The sequence below is a fragment of the Tenebrio molitor genome, chromosome 5 (assembly GCF_963966145.1).
Source record: "Tenebrio molitor chromosome 5, icTenMoli1.1, whole genome shotgun sequence".
Classification (NCBI taxonomy): domain Eukaryota; kingdom Metazoa; phylum Arthropoda; class Insecta; order Coleoptera; family Tenebrionidae; genus Tenebrio; species Tenebrio molitor.
This window is the reverse complement of record NC_091050.1, coordinates 19,767,767-19,789,013: the sequence shown is the minus strand read 5'-3', so window position 1 is coordinate 19,789,013 and position 21,247 is coordinate 19,767,767. Positions and strand designations below refer to the sequence as shown.

Here is a 21,247-nt window from a genome sequence, read left to right as displayed (position 1 = left end):
CGCACAGGTTCACAGACAATTAAACTATAGTAAGACGTCGCATTGCTACCCAATTTTTGGAAACACGATTCCAGCGCGGCGCGAGCAGTTGGCCGAACTAATTTTATAAAGCATGCTTGATGGAGTTGTTTAAATTAATAATTTTGTCCTCATTTAATATTAATTTCAAATGTAAAATGTCTTTAAAATGCACAACGTTTTATTAATTATAAGAAAAATTAACAATAAATGAATTAAATTAAAAACTAGAACCAAAACTAAAATTAAATATTCAGAAAATCCCCATTTTCTTCGTAAGTAACATGTCTTTGACGATTTTTTTTTTAAATTCTCTTCTTACGTCCTGCAAAAATTCTCTCAATTATAAGTTTTACAGATATGGTTCAATATGCTCCCCATTTTTATTAGCTACCATTTGCAATCGTCTTCACTAGTGATAGATGGAGCAACATCAAAATCGCACCGAGCGGCAGAAACAATCATATATAGTGGAACCAGAAATATAGTGTTTTTATGGACTCTGGTCGATAATTTCTTTTACAATTTTGGGGTCACTTTTATTACCAATTTGAAGTGAGTTATAAATCTTCTATGACAGATGTTTTTGAGCCGTCTGAAAATGGACCATCGGCGACAAAGGTAGGTAGAGCCCAGTCGCGCGACGAATGCCAGAAGTTTATTGCCCTGCCATAACTGACCCTCTCAAGTTAATGCACTCCATCCCTCATAAAAACACTATATTTCTGGTTCCACTATACCTTGAGCTGAAGGCTCCTGAACGATTAACGGAATGCTGGAATCAGCTACCTCAGAGACAAATATGCATATAGCTTCTGCAATTGGGGACGGACAAAGACGATTACAAATGATAGCTAATAAAAATGGAGGGCATATTGAACCATATCTGGAAACTCATAATTGAGATAGGTAATCTTCAAAACCAGAATTTTTGCATGTCTTCATGTTATGACGCACAACTTTTGAGTTAGGACTATCTCTGCACAGCAAGAGGCCTTCATCTTTTCTATAAATATTGGGTTTTTCACTGGTATATTAATCATTTAAAAAACTTAATAACTCAGGAAGATATGAACGAACAAAATTTGTACCGTTTTTTTCGGCCCACTGTGTATTTTAGTTTCAATTTTAACTTGTCATGCTCCTTAAAAGAATAGGTACCGGGGGCACACACTATTGTTTGGTTTCTTTTTGTCTTGAATTGAAACTGAAAGTATAACTTTATTAAGAAGTTTCATCACTTAAGTTTTTACCTTTATAAATTACGTAGCAGATTCACAAATTGCCCAAAAAGTAGAAAATGTTATTTTTTTCCTTTCTTTATTGTTTTCCTATTGACAATTTCTCAATACTGAAAACGTTGGCTATTGTAATTACTTTCATTTAATAAATGGCACTAATTCCTACCTTTTTATTCACAGAAAGTCTTATATCTTTAAAAAGTACATTTTTATTTTTCTCAGAAAAGTGTAACATTTGACAAATATTTTTTGACTGTTTTAAATACAACGGTAATAGTCGAAATTTTACGAATAAATACGACGGAGTGTTTTGGCCAACTGCGTGCGGAGCAGCACTGTCGAAGCTATTCCAACATTATTATATGGGATTGAAGTGTCTTACTATAGTTTAATTGTCTGTGCACAGGTTCTTTTTGCAAAAAAAAATATTAAGGGCGATAATTAAAAACAAGGTTAAAAAAATGTTACAATATTTATTATAAAACAACCATTGGTCCCGGTCTACTGAGTTGGTCATCATGCCCCTCATAGATTTGTAAACCAGTCCTAGACTGTGTAACAAATTTTATTTTATTTTATAATCAAAGGTGCCCGTCAGTCACAAACGTAACCTTGCTCCTCTCGATCATTTCCATAGAAACATTTACAAAGCAGTGTGCTTGCACCTACGACTTTATTGTGGAGTTGATGTAACAATGGTTCCTAATGAAGTGAACAAATTCGGACAAATTTTCCCCATTCATAGGCGTTGGAAATACAAGGATGTAGGATAATTTCCATCCTTTTGATTTCACCTCCAAAAGCCATTTACGCAGAATTATTTTGTGTCAAGGATACTTCACTTTTTTTTACAAACTTATTTCAGAATCACGCTGTATACTATTAAAATCTGGCCCACCCCAGCGAAAAATCATTGCTATTCCCTTGGCGCTAATCTCTCACGGAACTCATTTAAACATAAATGAGGCGGGTAATTGTTCACTTTAACTACTTCTGGAATTTTCGCGTTTTTTCTGGCTAGACAGCCTCAGGACGTCCTCCTACATCGTTTCCCACCAGTCAAACCTTGTGCAAATGAAAATTTTCCTTACCCTTTAGTTATACCTACTAAGACTTGGCGCGACCTTGAAACACAACAAGAGAAAAAAAGGCATTTGCACAAGGTTTGAATGGTAGGACACGATCTAGGAGGACGCTCTGAGGCTGTCTAACCAGAAAAAATGCGAAAATTCCATAAGTAGTTAAAGTGAACAATTACCATGAGGCGAATAAACCCAATTACCATTTTCACCATTTTCCGGTGTAAAATAAAAACCAAATCCCAGTAAAATGACTGAACACCGACGCCTATGAAGCATCTTGTGCCCAACGACCCTCGGCACGAAATTTCACGAAGTACTAGCGGTCGCTTTAAAAGGCGTCATAAAAGGTCTCTGCACAGGTCTCACGAGAGCCTAAATAACCCAGGACGATCCTTATCAATACGCATGCGTTAGTAACTTGGGTCCTTGGGTGCTTTGTTGTTACATGTACCGCGTGCTGCGCGTAAGGCAAAGAACAGTAGATGAGTAGAACACAAACTAAAGATATAATTATGTTTTTAGAATCTTTTAATAGGTCTATTATTGTATTCAATTTGGAGTCGTTTATGACTATCTTTTAAAGCACTCGTAGTTTAATGGATCTCTAAGAAAATTTTTATCAATATTTCAGTGTATTATTGTCATTTACACCAAAAAACTTCCAATATTAATGTTCAAACTAAACTTTTTAACATAGGTATGTAGTTGCATCCGTCACCTTGAATTACCAATTACATAATACAAAATTCCCTAGAATTTGAAAATTTAATTTTTTTTATTTAAAAATTAAAAAAAAATCTAAAAAATAACAAAAAAAACTCGCCTAGGGGTCGTTTTCTAGACCTGGGATTCGTGCGCCAAATCAACCCTTATAAAACTCGTTGTCCAAACATTTCATCACAGTTTTTTTAGCAGCAACATCTAAAATCGTTTCCTCGGAAACGCATATATTTAGTAGAGTTACCTTCAGGAAGGCGTGTGTGATTGGTTATCTTAAAATCGTTTTCATTTCAAAACTAATATACTTTTCACGTTTGTTGTAGAATCCTTGTTGGATTAAATATAAAATTCACAGTTAACAGCTGACGCGCGAGTTCTGGGACACTCTGTATAAATGAGTTTACTACATAAAAAATGTCTTTTATTGTATTGTTTCTTATTATATACGAAAGTGTTGTTCTAATTTTTAAACAATAAATTTGCGATATTTTCTAAGTCCGTGAACGTCAAATTTAAATAACGCGCAAAATTATAGGACTTGCGCACAAGTACGGAATGGCCTGGGTCATTTAGCCTCTCGTCAGGTCTCGCGACGTATAGTGCTTTTATCTTCGTAAGGCATTTTGGCTTAAGTCATAAATAAACCGAACAAAGACTAACCCCTCGAAATAATGGCGATATGGCGATTTTTTAAAACTAACTTTCTTATTTTATTTAAATAAGAAATGTGATTTTTAATTTTAAAAACAATTATAATATGTAAATTAAACATGGAAAATTGTATCAATAGCTATTTATGCACCAAGGGCGTTACACCGATGATTACGCCCGGAGAACGATGAATCCAACTCGAGGGCTTTAGCCCGAGAGATGGATATCGTTCGATGGGCGTAATCATTCGGTGACGCCGTGGTGCATACAAGATTTTATTTTTCAGTATACGTGTTCTTTAAAAAAAAAATGGCATCTTTGCAATTATGAATTGATGAGGGCGTTATGAATTCATTACGCCCGCTTATTCTTATTACGCCCTGTTATTATTCCCCGGTTGTTATGGACATGTTTACGTATTTCGTATCCTAGGAGTTATCATGCAATTATACTAAAGTGGAAAATAAAAATATTAACCTAATTAAAATATTTGACATATGTATTAAGTCTTCAAATTTTTCTAACAATCTTAACACTATACCTATTCTACAATTAATACTTCATGAATCTACATATACAATGGCCGGCAAAAAAAATTAGCCATCATTTAAATGTCAGTGTCAAAAAAGCATTAATTACACATTTGGATTTTGGCGTAACACAAAAGTGATGGCTAATTTTTTTTGCCGGCCATTGTACCTACATTTAGATGTACTATGGGCGCTATCGAAATGTGAACGGCAAATTTTCCTAGTGTGTGTTGAAACATCAATCATAGGCGTGCGTTAATGTGTCAGATTTGTGACATATTTTCACAAACATAATTTGTCAGCAGATTTAATTTATTTTTAAACGATATATATGACACGACACTTGACTGATGCGGAAAAAGCGAGGGCGGTAGCCAAACTCGGGGAAACTTGTAATAATTGTAATAGAAAGTTATAGATAGGTAATTGAAATCTTTTCTTATCTCCCATACATATAGTACGCCACTGAAAAAAGTTTTATTTAATCCAGACCAAAACACCAGAAATTCGTTCACATTTCGATGGCGCCGATGGTACCGTGAAATCATTTAAATTTATAATTAAAGTAGGCTATGACTCAAATTAAATTGGCAACGCTGTTGACAACTTGATTTGAATTTTCAAAATGACGCTTCAAAATTCAATACAAAATATGAAACGGCGAGTTAACAGTTGTATCGAAACAGACGGAGAACACTTTGAACATTTTCTATGACTGTCAATAAAACTGTATTAGGTATTTTCAAGAGTTTCATTTCTTTTAAATTAAAACAACACAGCAGTGTTGCCAATCTAATTTAAAAGTTAGAGCATGCTTTAATTATAAATTTAAATGATCTCAAGTTATTTCAAAAATTATATCACCAAGGTTAAGTTCCAAAACCATACTCCAATGCTCTGAGTTTACTTCACTTCATTCCAAAATAAAGAGTACCTACTGAACTCTACAAGAAAACTATCCTGAATGAAACGTCAAATGGAAAATCTGTAGAGGTTGCTATTTCGTACTCTACTAAATTAGGAGGGTAGCTAATACTCTGACAACTCAAAATTTTGACAATTGGTTTCGGAACTTAACCCATGTCCTCTTACCTTTTTAAGGCTTTCATTAATTAAAATAATAATAAAATCTACTATTTTCTAACGCAGTCGCAGCTGTTATTTTTCTGTTATCTGCCATTTATTTAAATTTCTTTTTCAAAAACAAATAGACAAAAATGACACATAAAAAAACTAAAACATCTAGACTACATACTATCGCGGCCAAAATACTTTGGTCGGTACTCTTTGACACTTCAAATGTAAATGAAGTACTAATGTCAATATACATGACAATTTCAAATTATTCTGGTCAAAAATATGGCATCTTCAGTTTTGATAAATATAGAATCGTCTTACTTGCTTCTGAAGGTTGTCTAAACCGCGACCATGTTGATCTTTTGCTTTTGAACCCTGCCTCCGCAGCTGGGATTTACCCCACCCGTATGACACTGAAGGATTAAAATAATTTTGACAACAGTAAAAAATAAGGTTAAACATCCTAAAGCTTGCTTTACAATTGAATATCATTTATGTCACATTGACGACCAAAGTATTTTGGCCGCGATAGTACTTAATGTGTCGTTCCAAGTATATATTTACTTTACCCTTACACCCTTTCTTATTTCATTATACTCTACTATACTTTTACTTTTACTCTGTAGTAGGTTTTGTTACTAAGGCCCAAGGGGAACAAACTATGAAAAACAGAACATTTGGAAACGTATGGTTTAACTTGAATAATCCAGCAGTAAATGTCATTATTAGCGTAAATGTCATGAACAAAGATCAAGAATGGTTTTAGAACAGCACTGCCATTGGCAAATTCAAAATTGTGACAGCTGAATTATTAAACATCTTCTTTGGATTTTTTTTCCCTTTTAAATTGCTATTTGAATATGTGATTGTAGATTTGTGATGACATTTAAGGTGATGTTATAAATCTCATTTTCTCGGCAATTTATATTCACAACTGAACTTGTAAAATAATTCTATTTCTTCGTCAAATTTACGTTGAACGTGTGACAATGTTTTCTTGTGTCTTTTTAAGTTGCGTGCAAATTTTGTTTTTAAATTACATTTCTCACACTAAAACTACCGAACACGAGTCTGTATTATTTGGATATTGTATGGACAGTTCTTCATCACAGCTATAACATTGGATGGCATCTGCTGGGAGATGAATTTTCTTATGTCGTTTAAGGGAGTTATTCCATTTCGATTTAAATTCGCATTTATCACAATTATACCACTGGATGGCATCCGCTGACAGATGATTTTTTTTATGTCGTTTTAAGTGGCGGTTCCACTTCGTCTCAAATTCACATTTATCACATTTATACCACTGGACGGCATCTGCTGAGAGATGAATTTTCTTATGTTGTTTAAGGCGGCAGTTATATTTCGTTTTGTATTCGCAATTATCACAGCTATGCCACTGGACAGCATTTGCTGAAAGATGAAATTTCTCATGTAGTTGTAGGTTGTCATTCTGTTTCGTCTTAAATTTGCACTTTTCACATCTATACCATTTAACAGCATCTCTTAACAGATGATTTTTCGTATGTCGCCTTATGGAGTCGTTCCATTTCGTTTTAAATTCGCACTTATCACAATTATACCACTGGATAGCATCTACTGAGTGATGAATTGCCTTATGTTGTTTAAGGCGGCTGTTATATTTCGTTTTGTATTCGCATTTATTACAGCTATACCACTGGACACAATCTGCTGACAGATGATTTTTCTTATGTTGCCTTAGGTAGTACTTTTGTTTCGTCTTAAATTCACATTTATCACAGCTATACCATTGAACAGTATCTGCTGAAAGATAATTTTTCCTATCCTGATTTAGGTAGCCGTTTTGTTTCGTTTTCAATTCGCACTTATCACAATTATACCACTGGATGGTATCTGCTGAGTGATGAAATGCCTTATGTTGTTTAAGGCGGCTGTTATATTTCGCTTTGTATTCGCATTTATCACAGCTAGACCACTGGACACCATCTGCTGAGAGATGAATTTTCTTATGTACTACTAGATTGTTGTTCCATTTCGTCTTGAATTCGCACTTATCACAGCTATACCATTTAACAGCATCTACTGACATATGAATTTTCATATGTCGCCTTAGGTTGTCCTTTCGTTTCGCCTTATATTCACAATTATCACAGCTATAACACTGGATGGCACCTGCGAAATGTTGAAGTTTCTTATGATCTCGCAGATTGGAATTCCTTTTAGATGTATACTGACATCTTTCCTTCTGGTGAAGTGACTGCTTTGCGATCTGATGTCTTTCCAAAACTGTTACCTCCTTTGTCTTAAAGGAACAACACTCGCATCGGTACCACTCTTCATCACTACAAGACATTGTACGTACGTTCCCACATTCTCCTCCTGTATCAGAACATGAGCTTTCCAAGTGTTTGATCCACGGTAAAACCGAATATGATTCAAACGAGCACTTTTGACAAATGTAGCTTTTCACTACCGTGTCATTTTTTGGTTGATCTTGCACACAATCAGTTTCCTTTCTGTGATATTCCCTGAGATGTTGCTTTAAGATTACAACAAGATCGGTTTCAAAATTGCAGTCCTTGCAGTAGTATTTTTCCAAATTGTTTCTTTCGCATCTGGATGATTCGAATGGCAACCGGTGACGTTTCCCGTAGCCTTTCGGGATACTCTCGCTATATTCCAAATTTGACATTTTGATCTTATAATCTGAAAAATTTCATCTCATGTCAATACAAAAAAACTACTCAAAATAATTACAAAATATACAAGTCTTGTGTTATCTACCGTGCGATCAACAATTACTCAGATAAGGGGCAGCTATGACTTTGACAGTGTCAGATTTTTCATATCTTTGTTATAGAATAACTCAGATAATTTGGAAGTCGTTAACGAAACGCCAAATACAATGCGTCAACAATATCAGTTGTCATGGTTTTGAATTTGCAATGTCTTATCGAGCCTTACAGGGTTTGGTGAATGACCCCCTCAGCTAATAAACGTCAAAATACTGTCATTATGAATCAAATTTTAATGCAAAAATGGTTTTCACTTCAAAATATTAAAGATTCATCATGGGATCGTAATTGGACAAGTTTCGTTAAAAATTTTCTAATTTAAATTGAAACAGGTATATGCAACCGAAAATTCAATTGAAATGTTCATCAAGTTGGCTTTGACTTTATTTTTTAAAAGACAACAACATCGTAAATTGAGTTGGTTAGACAAAGATAGCGACAAAGATCAAAGCCAATTTGATGAATTTTTTCAATTGAACACGTGTTACTTCCGTGCATCCAGAGCATATAGTTGTCTAAATTCGGACATACGTTTCTATTTCCAACGCATTTTCTGATCAAAATAATTGTTGATCGCACGGTACTTGTAAATTTTGATTTACTTAATCTACTGTACAGTGGGGAGCACGGAATTTCGGGGAACAATTTATGTCATTTAAAAAAAAACAATGTATTTTACTGTCGCGAGCAAAAAAAAGTGTTCGTCAAGATCATGTTTTACGCAATAGAAAATGCTCCATTGTAAAAGGATCGTAAATATTATAACATATACTCTATTCTTTATCTTGGTGAGTGGTCTTTGGGAAATTTTCAGCCAAGTTGAATTTAGGGATTTTTGAAAATTCCCATGGAAAAGTGCGTTGGTAGTTGTTAAAAAATATTAAAATATTATATAACAATAATGTACCATCGTGATCATTAAAAACGACTACACTAGAAATTTGGCTGTGTAAATTTGAATGAATGTCATTGTGACAATTGAAAAATTCCGCAATTAAGATATTTTCAAAAAAAACATTCTGCAAACCCGAATACATGATGGTGGTACCATTAGAAACATTGCTGCCGAACTGGGTATTTTCACGGATTTGAAAATTTTAAATATTGAGGTTGACAAACTTTGACCTATCTCGGTCCGTTCACTCAGCCTAAATTTTCAAAAATCTCAGTGACGTCCCAAGTTAACTGTAGTCGTTTTTTATGATCACGATGGTACTTACAGAGACGCCGGAAAGTCTTTCTATTTAGTATTTTCCAAGTTAAATTGTTCATGATTCACATGCACCGAGACATAACCTCAAACGTGTCATCTTCACATCACATCGTTTTCTAAAATTTTTATAACTTACTTGGGAATTTCAAAATGTTCTACACCGGCCACACACTTTCCGGTCAAATTAGGTCCGGTTTATAGTTTAAGAATCCGGTTAATTTTTCAAACCCAAACTTCTTTGCAATATTAGACACGACACGGGCATAATTTTCGGTCGGATTGACCATTGACCGATGACGGACGCCGATGATTTTCAGACCGGGAATGGTTAAATTTAAGAATCGATGTGTACGGCTTATACAGGGTGTCCCAAAAATGGTGTACTAACGGTGCACTACGGTGTAGAAGAGATTACCGTAAACGTCAGAGAAATGTTAAAAACATTCTATTATTTGCCGATTTGGCGGTCTTTGAAAGTGGCACTTTTAGGTGAATTATTTCGAAATATATGTATTATATTGTCATGACAGCTACCTCTAATCGTACATATTATCACTCACTACCAATATCTAATTCTGCATAATAGAGAATTTAGATGTTTTGGAAATCGAAAAAACTTATTTAAATCCACTACGGTAACATTGCAATGTAATGATGTGCGAGTATATCTTTGTTTACGTTGTATTACCGTTAATAATAATAATAACAATAATTTATTTTTTTGTCTGAAAAATGTTTTTCATATTTTTTTCATGTACCTACATTTAAACATCCAATAAGGTAGTAAGTAAGTTGTACGCCAATTTTGGGACACCTGTATATTTACATTTCGCGACACAAGATCGCGAGATTTGGACATGAATGCTTGACGAAGATTCTGAATCTGAATGACAGCGATTACAGTTAATATTTGATTTACACCACACAAAAATTTGGTGGAAATAGTAAAAGTTACAAAGCTACCCATGGATTGCTTGATCGCATCGACCACTCACCTAGATAAAGAATGGTATATCATAATGTTGTATGACTTTAATTGACGTTAATTATTTAATTCTTTGACACTTTGTTGACGTGGGCATAATCAGGCAGGGAAAAATTTTTAATTTTTGACAATCTAACCAAATTTTGAAATGACATTGGCGACCACAATTATTTTACATTTTAGTTATTGATTTTCAAAGTTTAATAAAAGACTGTTCAGTTTTCGGAAAATCACATCTAAGCACTTGCAACTTTTCAGGATTATTGAATGCGATTTGTCATCAGCACCTAAAGCCTATTTCACATCTTATATCAACCAAATTTTAAGTCTGTCCGAAATTCCGTGCTCGCAATAGTACTTTTTTCCAACGATATATTCAACTTTTTCAAATACATGAAAACGAAAAAGTCATCAAGACAACATCATAATAAGTACTGGGGACTTTGATGTAAAACACTTCAACATTGGCAACGTTCGTTGGTTCGTTCCCAGAGTCCCTACATTGAACCAACCCATCCACAAGTTTGTTAACCTCTATAACTCTGACACCAATACAATCTGTCTTTGGATATATCGGGTGAACAAGAAAATTGTAATCGAATCTGTCTCGGATATGAAACACGTTTTCTCCGATTGATATGTTTTATTGTGATAACTAAAGCTGCATTATTTGAAGACTGATACAATTAATTATAATTATTACTAAACATTTTATATTCTCAATGGTTGAAATTTGTTCAAATACATAAACTGTAACATTGACAACAAATTGTTTTAACGTTATTTTAAATTTTTGTTACAATGTATTGTAATTTTTTGTTCGACATTGTCAGATTTTGATAAATGTCACAACTTGTCAAAACGAAACGTCAAGCTAATTTTAAAGATTTTAAGCGATTTGGAGCCTTTAAGGGGCTCGTCAAACAAAAAAAAACCCTTGTATTCTACTCGTTCTTGTGTAAATTGGGCCTTTTTTGGCACTCGTGGGCCTTTAAAACGCTCGTTTCGCTCGCGTTTTAAACTTGCCCACTTATGCAAAAAAAAAGCCCAATTTACACACGAACTCAAATAAACTACTATTGCACCACGGCTGCACATGACTACGTGAAATGTCGAAAAACAATTTCCGTCCCGCATTCATGTTTTCTGGCCCTCGTTTATGCAACAAAGATTGCTACAATGTGACAAACAGAATGTCCTGATTTTTTTTTCCCGAAAATTTACTTGGGCAAGTCATATAAGTGTTATTTCCGAATTTATTTTGCACGCAACCAAAAATACTAATGATGCTGACTACTTGATACCATTTATAATGTGATTTAATTTAGTAATCAACGTAGGTATGTAATTTGGCTAAAAATGTCACAATGACGTTTTCCTGTTCTGATTAATGAAATCAAAAATTAAATTCATCAACTGTCATTTTGACATTTTTAGCCAAATTACATACCTATAGTGAAATTTTTTTAATAAACAATTGTCAGTGTCAAAATGAAGTAAAAGACTATACTGTACCACCCTAAAATTTGGACATATGGACCAGCTGTATAACAATTTGACACCAAATCATGGTTAAGGTTATGTTCACTTCACTTCCCGTACCTTTCTTCCGTGAATTCATTTTCAAAACAAATTTAATGAGAAATCAGGAGAAACCTTTTCGAATTTGAAATAAACTCTCGCTCGTTAGGGCGCAGGCTCAGTTACATAAAAAAATGTTGACACTCAATGTGACCAATCGTATTATCATGAAAATCACAGTTTGGCTCATACCAACAAGACAACGTTTTGACAATTGTTTATTAAAAAAATTCAACTATACGTGGATTACTAAAATAAAATCACATTATAAATGGTATCAAGTGGTCAGCGTAATTAGTATTCTTGGTTGCGTACAAAATAAATTCAGAAATAAACCTTATGTGACTTTTTTATCTGTTTTGAATAAATGACATATCAAATGAAATAAAGTTCATTCAAGTTGGATTTTCCATGTCAACTTGTAGTCATGATGTCATGTTGCAAACCTACCCCTTCTTTCAGAGTAATTTTTACATTATCGTGTTAGAACGATTTGACGTCTTTAATTTGGAATGTTAGTTTGACGTGTAAAATAAAATCACAGATTTTTTCATAAAATTCTATTCTGATCCTATTCCGGGTTAATTTTACCATGGCGGAAAGAAAAAAGAAGGTTTTATTAACAGCTAATTTGAAATTACGTTATTTAAATGTAGCCAAAAACTGAAAAATGCCTATCCCGACCTAACCTCTGCAGTCTACTCATAATGGTTGCTTTATCAGCCCGTATTGGCAACATACACAGCTAAAATATTGTTGAAGTAAAAATCGCACTTCCAAAAAATTAAATAATTTGACCTTGACGAGGAAAATCCAACGGAAATGAACTTTATGTAGTTCGAAAAACATTTCAACATTATCTGATTCGATATTGCTTTCGCCATCTATTTTTGGACAGACGATAGTGAACTTTTTTTTAATTCTTATAGAGAATTTTCTTCTGAATATCCGTACATAGAAAGAAAAAAAAATTGATTAAAAAAAAATTGAAATATCAAAAATGAAGTATGTAACCAAATGTATAAACAATATAAAATCTATTCTAATTGCTCAAAATTGTGGCCACACTGTTCAAGACACTGTCAACACCTTCTGCCCGTCGTTGCATTCTGTAAAAAATTTGGGGGTATTTCGATTTCCTGACAGAGTTCCACTATCCTTCTTCTTAACTCTTCTCGGGTACCCGATGCGGGGTTTTCAAAATTATTTCTGTTGATTTATTTAAATCGCGTAAAACATAAGCAAGATTCAGCATCAAAGCTTTTTCGTCATAACCTTACCTACCTACTTAAAAGTTTTGTTGTTTCATTTCATTTCAATTATACTCTATTCTTTATCTTGGTGAGTGGTCTTAGGGAAATTTTCAGCCGTCAAGTTGAATTTAGGGATTTTTGAATGTTCCCATGGAAAAGTGCGTTGGTAGTTGTTAAAAAATATTCAAATATTACAATAATGTACTTACAGAGACGCCACAAAGTATTCTATTTATTATTTTCCAGGTTAAATTGCTCATGATTCACATGCACCGAGACATAACCTCAAACGTGTCATCTTCACATCGCATCGTTTTCTAAAATTTTTATAACTTACTTGGGAATTTCAAAATGTTCTAGACCAGCCACACACTTTCCGTTTCCGGTCAAATTAGGTCCGGTTTACGGTTTAAGAATCCGGTTAATTTTTCAAACCCAAACTTCTTTGCAATCAATATTGCCCGGCAGGTCAGATTGACCGACGACGGACGCGGATAATTTTCAGAGCGGAAAGGGTTAAAAATTTACACATTTCGCGACGTAAGTTTGCGAGATTTGGACATGAATGCTTGACGAAGATGCGGAATCTGAATGACAGCGATTACAGTTAATACTTGATTTACACCACACAAAAATTTGGTGGAAAAAGTAAAAGTTACAAAGCTACTTGATCGCATCGACCACTCACCAAGGCTGACTCGATTACAAATTTTTTTGGGTAATTGTAATAGTATGTACGAGATCCCACTGCAAGATTTCTACGTTCATCTGTTTTTTAATCAAAATAAAAATTTTATAGATAATTATGAATAGAGAAATATGTTTCTGCCGGGTTGCCTATCAAAATATGGCCGCAAGTATTTTTTAATTAAAATTAAATTAATTATTTTTTTCCAAACAGTTTCGTTGACTTGTTGGTAATTGTTCACTTTAACTACTTCTGGAATTTTCGCGTTTTTTCTGGATAAACAGCCTCATGGCGTCCTCCTAGATCGTGTCCCACCATTCAAACCTTGTGCAAATGAATTTTCCTTACCCTTTAGTTATACTAAGACATTGGCGCGACCTTGAAACACAACAAGAAAGAAAAAAAGGCATTTGCACAAGGTTTGAATGGTGGGAAACGATCTAGGAGGACGCCCTGAGGGTGTCTAGCCAGAAAAAACGCCAAAATTCCAGAAGTAGTTAAAGTGAAAAATTACCTTTTCTTGATCACACAATATATGTTTCAGCGGAGCGGCACAGACACGACTTTCGGTAATTATAACGTGCTCTATTTGTTTCATTTTTCGAAATCATGTGATACTTTATAATACACAAAGCAAGTTTATACGTACTTACTTACCATTAATTTTATCAGAACAGGTAAGGAGTCTTAACTCTTTCACAGTCGCAGTGTATAGTGTATTCAGTTTTCGTATTTCTGTTTGGTTATCTATCATGTGGACGCGACCGTGAGCCCCATCACAAAACACTCGAAAAGTCAAAACACCTCCAAACAAATAGGGTTAGGCCGGTTGGGGTGTTAGGAATGCGCAGAATCGATTCTATTATGACAGAATCGATTATTTTTGGGAGAAAAAAAATCGATTTATGACCGATTTTTTGCTTGGACGATTCTTTGATTCTTTTTAATTTACGATCTACGTAAATTTTGTTATTGCAGTTTTCTGTTGTACCTAACGATTTCCACGCCATCATTCGGCGATTTCTAAAAAAACAAATGTTCTTAGCCAAACTCACAACCACACTGTCAGTGTACTGTGTTGCGTCTGTGAGCTGTACTGTGACCATAGACACAATCAGTGTTGCCAGAATGCCAGGTCCAATCAGTAGAGCGGGTTGGGACTTTTCGGTATATTACGTCGGAATTCGGTAGATTAAAATTTTTCTATCGCATTTTTAATTATTAAAACAACATGTAAAAAAATGTTTTATTTTTAAAACAAAACAAAAATAATAAATTATAAAACAATACAAAATATAAAGTTGACTCAAGTTGCAGAAACCACTTTGCATTTGCAACAGCACTTTTATGGCATTAGTCATTTGAAATTACTTTTAAACTGTACTTATATGGAAAATATTCAACCCCTTTGTGCCTTTATTTGGTTCAAAAATATGAAAAAATTGCTGTTGCAAATGACAAGTGGTTTTTTGCAACTTGAGTCAACTTTACAATTTTTTTGCCTATTTATTTATTCAGCGTAAATGTTAATTTCAGTGTTTCTTAAAAAGTAGACAATTTGGACTTACCGTAGTCTACGGGACTTACACTTGTCTCGCTCTCAGGTACAGATTTGTTCATTGATGTCATTGATCAATTTTATATTTACCAAAATTCGATCGAATTCCAGTCATTTACGGCGTGGCCTTTTGTCTTTTTGATTTCAGATAGAGACAATTGACAGCCCCCCAATTTAATCTCTCCGAATATTGAATAATGGACCTTTACAAATAACGATGCTCTTTGTCGCACAGTGACGTCACTGCGCAAAAGAATTCTGCGACCTGAGAAACACACTAAAGAATCAAAGATGTTGACAGCTATAAGTGATGTTAACAATCATAATCATATCGGATCATACAGGGTGCGTCTACTAAAACTTTATATCCGAATATCTTTTTTAATTATCAATTAAGGTAAACAATATTTAGCAATATTTTATATCTCAATGACCTCTTGACATGTGCTTAACAAAAGTTAACGAAACCTGCAAGGATACAGAGTTATTTGAAAAATAACCGCAGTAAAAATTTTTTTTTTTTTACTTTTTCTCAGATTACGGAGTAGGTATAACATATTCAGCTGTGGCCTCTGTATCTCCCTGTAGTGTTTTTATTGCACTTTCACTGATGACTACGCAATAAATTAGTGTTAAAAAGAACTAATTTTCCAGCTATGTTCAAAACAGAGTTTATGTTCGATTGTATTATAATTCATGATTTATGATATCGTTTAGTGTCCACAAACTATTTGCTTATGGACTAGTCCATAAAGATAGTAAAACGGCCGCTTGTCAATTTTGGGTATTACTTCAAAATAAACGTCAAAATTTTCCTGATTTTATTTAAATCAGGAATGAATATGTAGAATTAATAGAAAACTTTCCAGTCAAGATTCTTTAGCTTTTGCCGCAATTTCACTTACTTTGCTCATTATTACAACTAGAAATAAAGACGATTTCAGTTCGTATTTCAAACACAAACACTGTTCGCTTTCAAATAAATAGTAATAAATAATTTCGTAACCACAGAAACAAAAACAAAACACTTCGAAATTATCGTAATTTTTAGAATCTATTAATTTTGTATCTAAAAGAAACTTAACTTCACAATCGAACATAAAGCTTTGTATGTAATTCGTACATAATTAGGCTTTGTGATCTTGCCCTATTTATTAGTCTCGCTCGCAAGCTCGCTCTGCCATAAACTATAGGGCTCGTCCACAAAGACCTATATTATGTACTTATTACATAAATAGCTATTATGCGTAAAAAGTTGTTACGAATTTGTTTCACAGATTACTTATTTTTCAGCAAATATTTTAGATACGTCAATTTGACGGGGCATTGTTATCTTATTAAAAATTCTTTTATTACTGAACTATTCGGTAAAATACAATAAAAATTCAAATAGGTATGTATGTACAAACCCCGGTGTAGGTACGTCTGCATCCTAGGGATCAGTCTTCTCTGGAAAAATTTACTAAACTATTTTAAAGTAAGTTTTCAATAAAACGAATTTAAATGTTATTAATTTTATTTTTTAAACAATGAATCATGGGGTACCCGGTACCCTCCTAATTTTTTTGTTTTTATTTATAAAAGTGGTTATTATGGAGGTGGGTGCGTCAAGCTTAAAGAGGGGGTGAAGGTGAATAAATAATTTAAGCACATACTAAATAATAACAATTAAAATATCTGCAATAAATTTGTTTGGGGCCTAATGGGGGCTCCAGGAATTGTTCGGAACCAAATGGGGCTCCTGGGTTTGCTCAGCCTAATGGAGGCTTCACTGGTTTGATTGTAGGCGCGCGTGAACTGACACACCGTATCGTTTTGTGTAAAACGTTTATTTACATTTATGTACAATTGTTTGGACCGTACGACCGTACTCGAGATGTTGGATAAATGACTTAGTGACTTCTGACTGTGACTGTTCTACCCTGAGACCATCTCGGTACTGTCGTCTCAAATCTCTGTCATTCACCCACGCAGGGGTGGTTCTCGTTCTGAAAGGAGGGGGGTGGCTCTACGCCCCGACAAAATTCAACAATGTAACACAATTAGCAGCAAAGAAAATTTTAAAAATGTACTCAAAATAATTATAACTAAATAAGATGCTCAAAATTTATTTCGACCATTAACTTCCACACACCTTTCAATTCTGGAATAAAAACTCCGTGAAGTTCTTGTTGCAGGATCATTTCATATGGATGAAATTTCAAAGACTTTAAAGTTCTAATAATCGTGCTTTGTGAGACATTCAGTGTAGCCGCTACTACTCTTGTGCTTGTGTGTGGATTTTCAGTTACCTAATCAACAACGGCATTTTGAAAGTTAATATTTTTGGGGAGTGCATCCCTTACTTGTGGAAATTCTTTAACACTGCCTGTATCTTCAAACAGCTTTACAATTCATCTGATATTCATTTCGGAAAATTTATCATTTTCTTGACGGGCCTGAAGAATTCTTGCTGCGGCTCGATAGCACCGGTGACACTCTCCATACGTAAAAATAATATTAATTTCCTCTTGCTGTAAGAACAACATCTTGTATAAAAGATTATTTCAAAGATTGCACGAACTTTTTTACTTTGACGTCAAATAATAAATTAATTATGTTTTTTTTTTGTAAATCAGTAAGCCGTGAAGTACTTTTTTACGTAAATACACACTGGTGAATGAAGTCTGAAAATTGTCTTTATTTAACATTAATTTATTGGTCAATAATAAGCACTAGGATGATTATTAGGCAGAAAATCTACACAGAAACATTTGATATGCATGTTAAAAGTTATAATGTTAGGAAATGCTGAAAATAATTTTTTCGGCCTCCCAATCTGGGAAATATAGCGTTACCTTACACTTTAGGTCAAGGGAGGTGCGATTTCCCGTACAATGTCAAAAATTTCTAGTGGAATGTGGGAAAAATCTAGTGGAGTACGGGAAAAATGTGCGGACACCGTTGATTTATTCTTTTCACAGTTACTTTAAAATTAAAGTGTCCATACGTTACTTTAATTTAGTGTAAAAAAACACATTTCCCTGTATAATTTTTCCGATAAATGTGTTTGTTTAATTTATATCGATCGAAAAAGAAAATAATCGTAACAGGGAAAATACAACCTGAACCTATTGGGTTGGCAGCTTTATATGTCAAAAAGTTTGACAATTGTCAGGTATTTCATAAATATCTGCAAAATAGCACAATAAAACAAAACCACAGAAGTTGATATATGGTTTTGTGTACCTACTTTATCCAGTACTAGCTGTTAGTGCTAAAGTGCAACTGGAAAATAAAAATCTACAAAACATTCTAACCCCAAAATCTTGTATTCACCTGAAGAAAGATGATTCGTTTTCACCAGGAAGTTGTGGTTAAGTACAAGACATTTTAATAATTTACAACATTATTAACATAATTTATTTTGTAAAATTACAGTTGTAAACATTATTGCTACAATTCTCCACTTTAGAGAACAATGCAGAAACAATTTGGTAACTGTCAGCTTTATTACTTCTGGGTTGAATGTCAATATGTTGTACTGGTGCTTCTCTTACGGTACTGATGATGGAATTCTCAATGTTGGATGGTTACATTGGAAGCAACTGCTAAAAATTCAAGTAGATTAAAGCACGGTATCGAAGTTTGTGACCTAACTCACCATTGTTTGAGCTGTAGCTGCAACACAGTACATTTTGTTTTTGATGTTGAAGGAAGTCCATCAGTCATCACGAATCATTTTAGCAACTTCAATCTTGTGTCCATAGGGCAATCAAGGTTCAAATATTTGTCAATTTTATTTGAAATTGTTTTAATACCAATTTAACCTGACTTCCATATATTTCTTCACAGTTTCAACCCACTTTGGATTGGTAATGGCAAACGATCTACAAATATTGGTTTTTGTGTCAGTTATCAATATAATATCTTCTCTTGACATTTTCCATTTTCAGAGTATATAACTCCTTTCGGAGACAGGCACCACAAACACCTATTAATAAAACTGTCTGTAAAAAAATATGGTTTATTAAAAATTTGTGAATTAAAGAATAGTTATTACATACTTTCGTGAGAAAAAATTCTCCTATGTAACGTTGTTTCGATTTTTGTGGTAATAATTCAGAATTTAGTCCTGCCACTAGTTGTACTGCCTCTGGTGTCACATTTAACTCACTCTATATTATATACTAGACATTTTTTTCACTCGATTAATACACCAAAATCAAATTTTGAAGCACGACCGTGAAAATTTAGCCGGCAAATAATTTGTTAGGAAAAAAACAAATGAGCGGTCACGGTCGTCAAGGAATTGATTCCACAGCATTCGATTCTTTATTGACGATGTCAAATTCTACAATAAAATTAGTCTTGATTTTTAAAAGATTTAATATTTTGGTCAGCCGAAAAGTCTAATACAAATGTCGTACGGGACGTATTTTCCGGCCCTCCAACTAATCAGGCACTCGGCTGCGCCATCGTGCCCGAAACCAGTTGTCGTGCCGGAAAATTTACATCCCGTACTCTAATGTAAATAACTATTTTTCATTAATTTTTTTCTTGAATATTCCTCTTCTGTCCAGATCCTTGTTAATTTTTGTAGTGCCTATGTAAAGAGGGAAATGCAGCCTTTATTAAGACTAAATATCGTTGAGCAGTCATTTAAAATAACGAAGATATTCAAATATAAAGTTTAAGCAGACGCACCCTGTATACAGGGTGTCCCAGAACTGGCTCCCCAGAGAAAACAGGCATGTGCCGACAACAAAAGAGACTCTAAATTGAGTAAAATAAATTTTCTGCTAGCTCAAATTACCGAGTTATAAAGTTTTTAATTTCATCAATCCCGGAAGCTCGTCCTCAGGTATTACTAAAAAATCCGATCGGTTGCTAAACAACAACAAAAAATCTATGATATCCCACAAATCAATAAAATGTTTGGGCAACTGGAATTTTGACGTTTTCCGATATAAAAATTCGTTGACGTTTATCTGTCATCAACATCAAGACTTGACAATTGCAAAAGATAATAACTTCAAAATAAAACAATAAAAATGGCGATTCTAAAAAGAACCATTTATTTAAGTAGGTAATAATGTTAAAGCAGATGTTCGAAATGACCACCATTCATTTGTATGCACAATTGTGCTCTACGTAACAAACTTCTTGTAGTAGCGTTAGTTATCATTTCTTCAGTAACTGAAACAAAAGCCTCCTGAATTCGAACTCTCAGATCAGCCTCTGAATTTATGGGCCGCCGATAAATGATTCAGATCTGGAGACCTGGCAGGCCAATGATGCGGTCCTCTTCGACCGATCCAGCGCTGTGGATATTGGTTATCCAAAATTTCCCGAACGTTTCTGCTAAAATGTGGTGGAACACCATCATGTTGGAACCAGTCATTTATGCGATAAGCAAGAGGTAAAATTTCAAGTGAATTAGGTAGCTCCGTGCAAATGAACTGAGCATATCTTGCCCCCGTTAATCTTGCGGGGAATTCAAACAGTCCAATCTAGAGCAGGTGATTCGGAATTTTAACAAATGGAAGGATCCACCACAATTATACTTGCCAAACGATCGCCCAATAGCCCAGTCCACAAATTAACAGAAAACCTATGTTGAAAACGTCTGGGAAATAATTCTCTTGGATTTTCGTCTGCCCAGATATGAAGGTTGTGATAATTGGAACAACCTTACCGGCAAAATAGCAACTCATCAGAAAACAGTATCCCTGACAAGAAGTGTGGAGCATCGTTTTGGTTTCTTAACCATAGACAAAACTCTCGCCTAATTGGATAATCCTCTGGCAGAAGATGTTGTACTCGTGTATAGTGGTACGGATGCCTCCTATTATCAGCTAGAACTCTCTGCACCGAACTCTTGGATAAACCCA

General features: G+C 34.2%; 2 protein-coding genes and 1 long non-coding RNA gene across 5 annotated transcripts in view; 1 reads left to right on the top strand and 2 right to left on the bottom strand.

Annotated features, from left to right (window-relative positions):
* Window positions 1–21,247, bottom strand: part of LOC138131878 (zinc finger protein 43-like) — a 107,715-nt gene that overhangs the window by 48,480 nt on the left and 37,988 nt on the right. The gene's annotated exons all lie outside the window — the stretch shown is intronic.
* Window positions 182–14,778, bottom strand: LOC138131876 (zinc finger protein 43-like). Of its 3 annotated transcripts, XR_011159929.1 has the most exons (4): window positions 14,474–14,778; window positions 1,426–8,007; window positions 1,272–1,369; window positions 182–1,225 (listed from the first exon to the last, which is right to left on the bottom strand). XR_011159929.1 is itself a non-coding variant. In XM_069049135.1 (2 exons), the coding sequence occupies exons 1-2, from the start codon at window positions 14,568–14,570 to the stop codon at window positions 6,365–6,367; spliced, it is 1,740 nt and encodes a 579-aa protein (XP_068905236.1). In that variant the 5' UTR covers window positions 14,571–14,778; the 3' UTR covers window positions 182–6,364. The 3 variants fall into 3 exon arrangements, 1 of the variants encoding a protein (XP_068905236.1); XR_011159928.1 differs by having other exon boundaries at window positions 182–1,369; XM_069049135.1 differs by having other exon boundaries at window positions 182–8,007.
* Window positions 16,622–19,641, top strand: LOC138131900 (uncharacterized). Its single transcript, XR_011159943.1, has 2 exons — window positions 16,622–18,729; window positions 18,795–19,641. It is a non-coding gene; the product is annotated as an uncharacterized lncRNA (long non-coding RNA).

Coding starts and splice junctions, on each gene's coding strand:
- LOC138131876 (XM_069049135.1), bottom strand. CDS start 14,570: ATGATAGATAACCAAACAGAAATACGAAAACTGAATACACTATACACT. Junction 8,008..14,473: donor CTGTTCTGATAAAATTAATG/GTAAGTAAGTAC, acceptor GAAATTTTTCAG/ATTATAAGATCAAAATGTCA.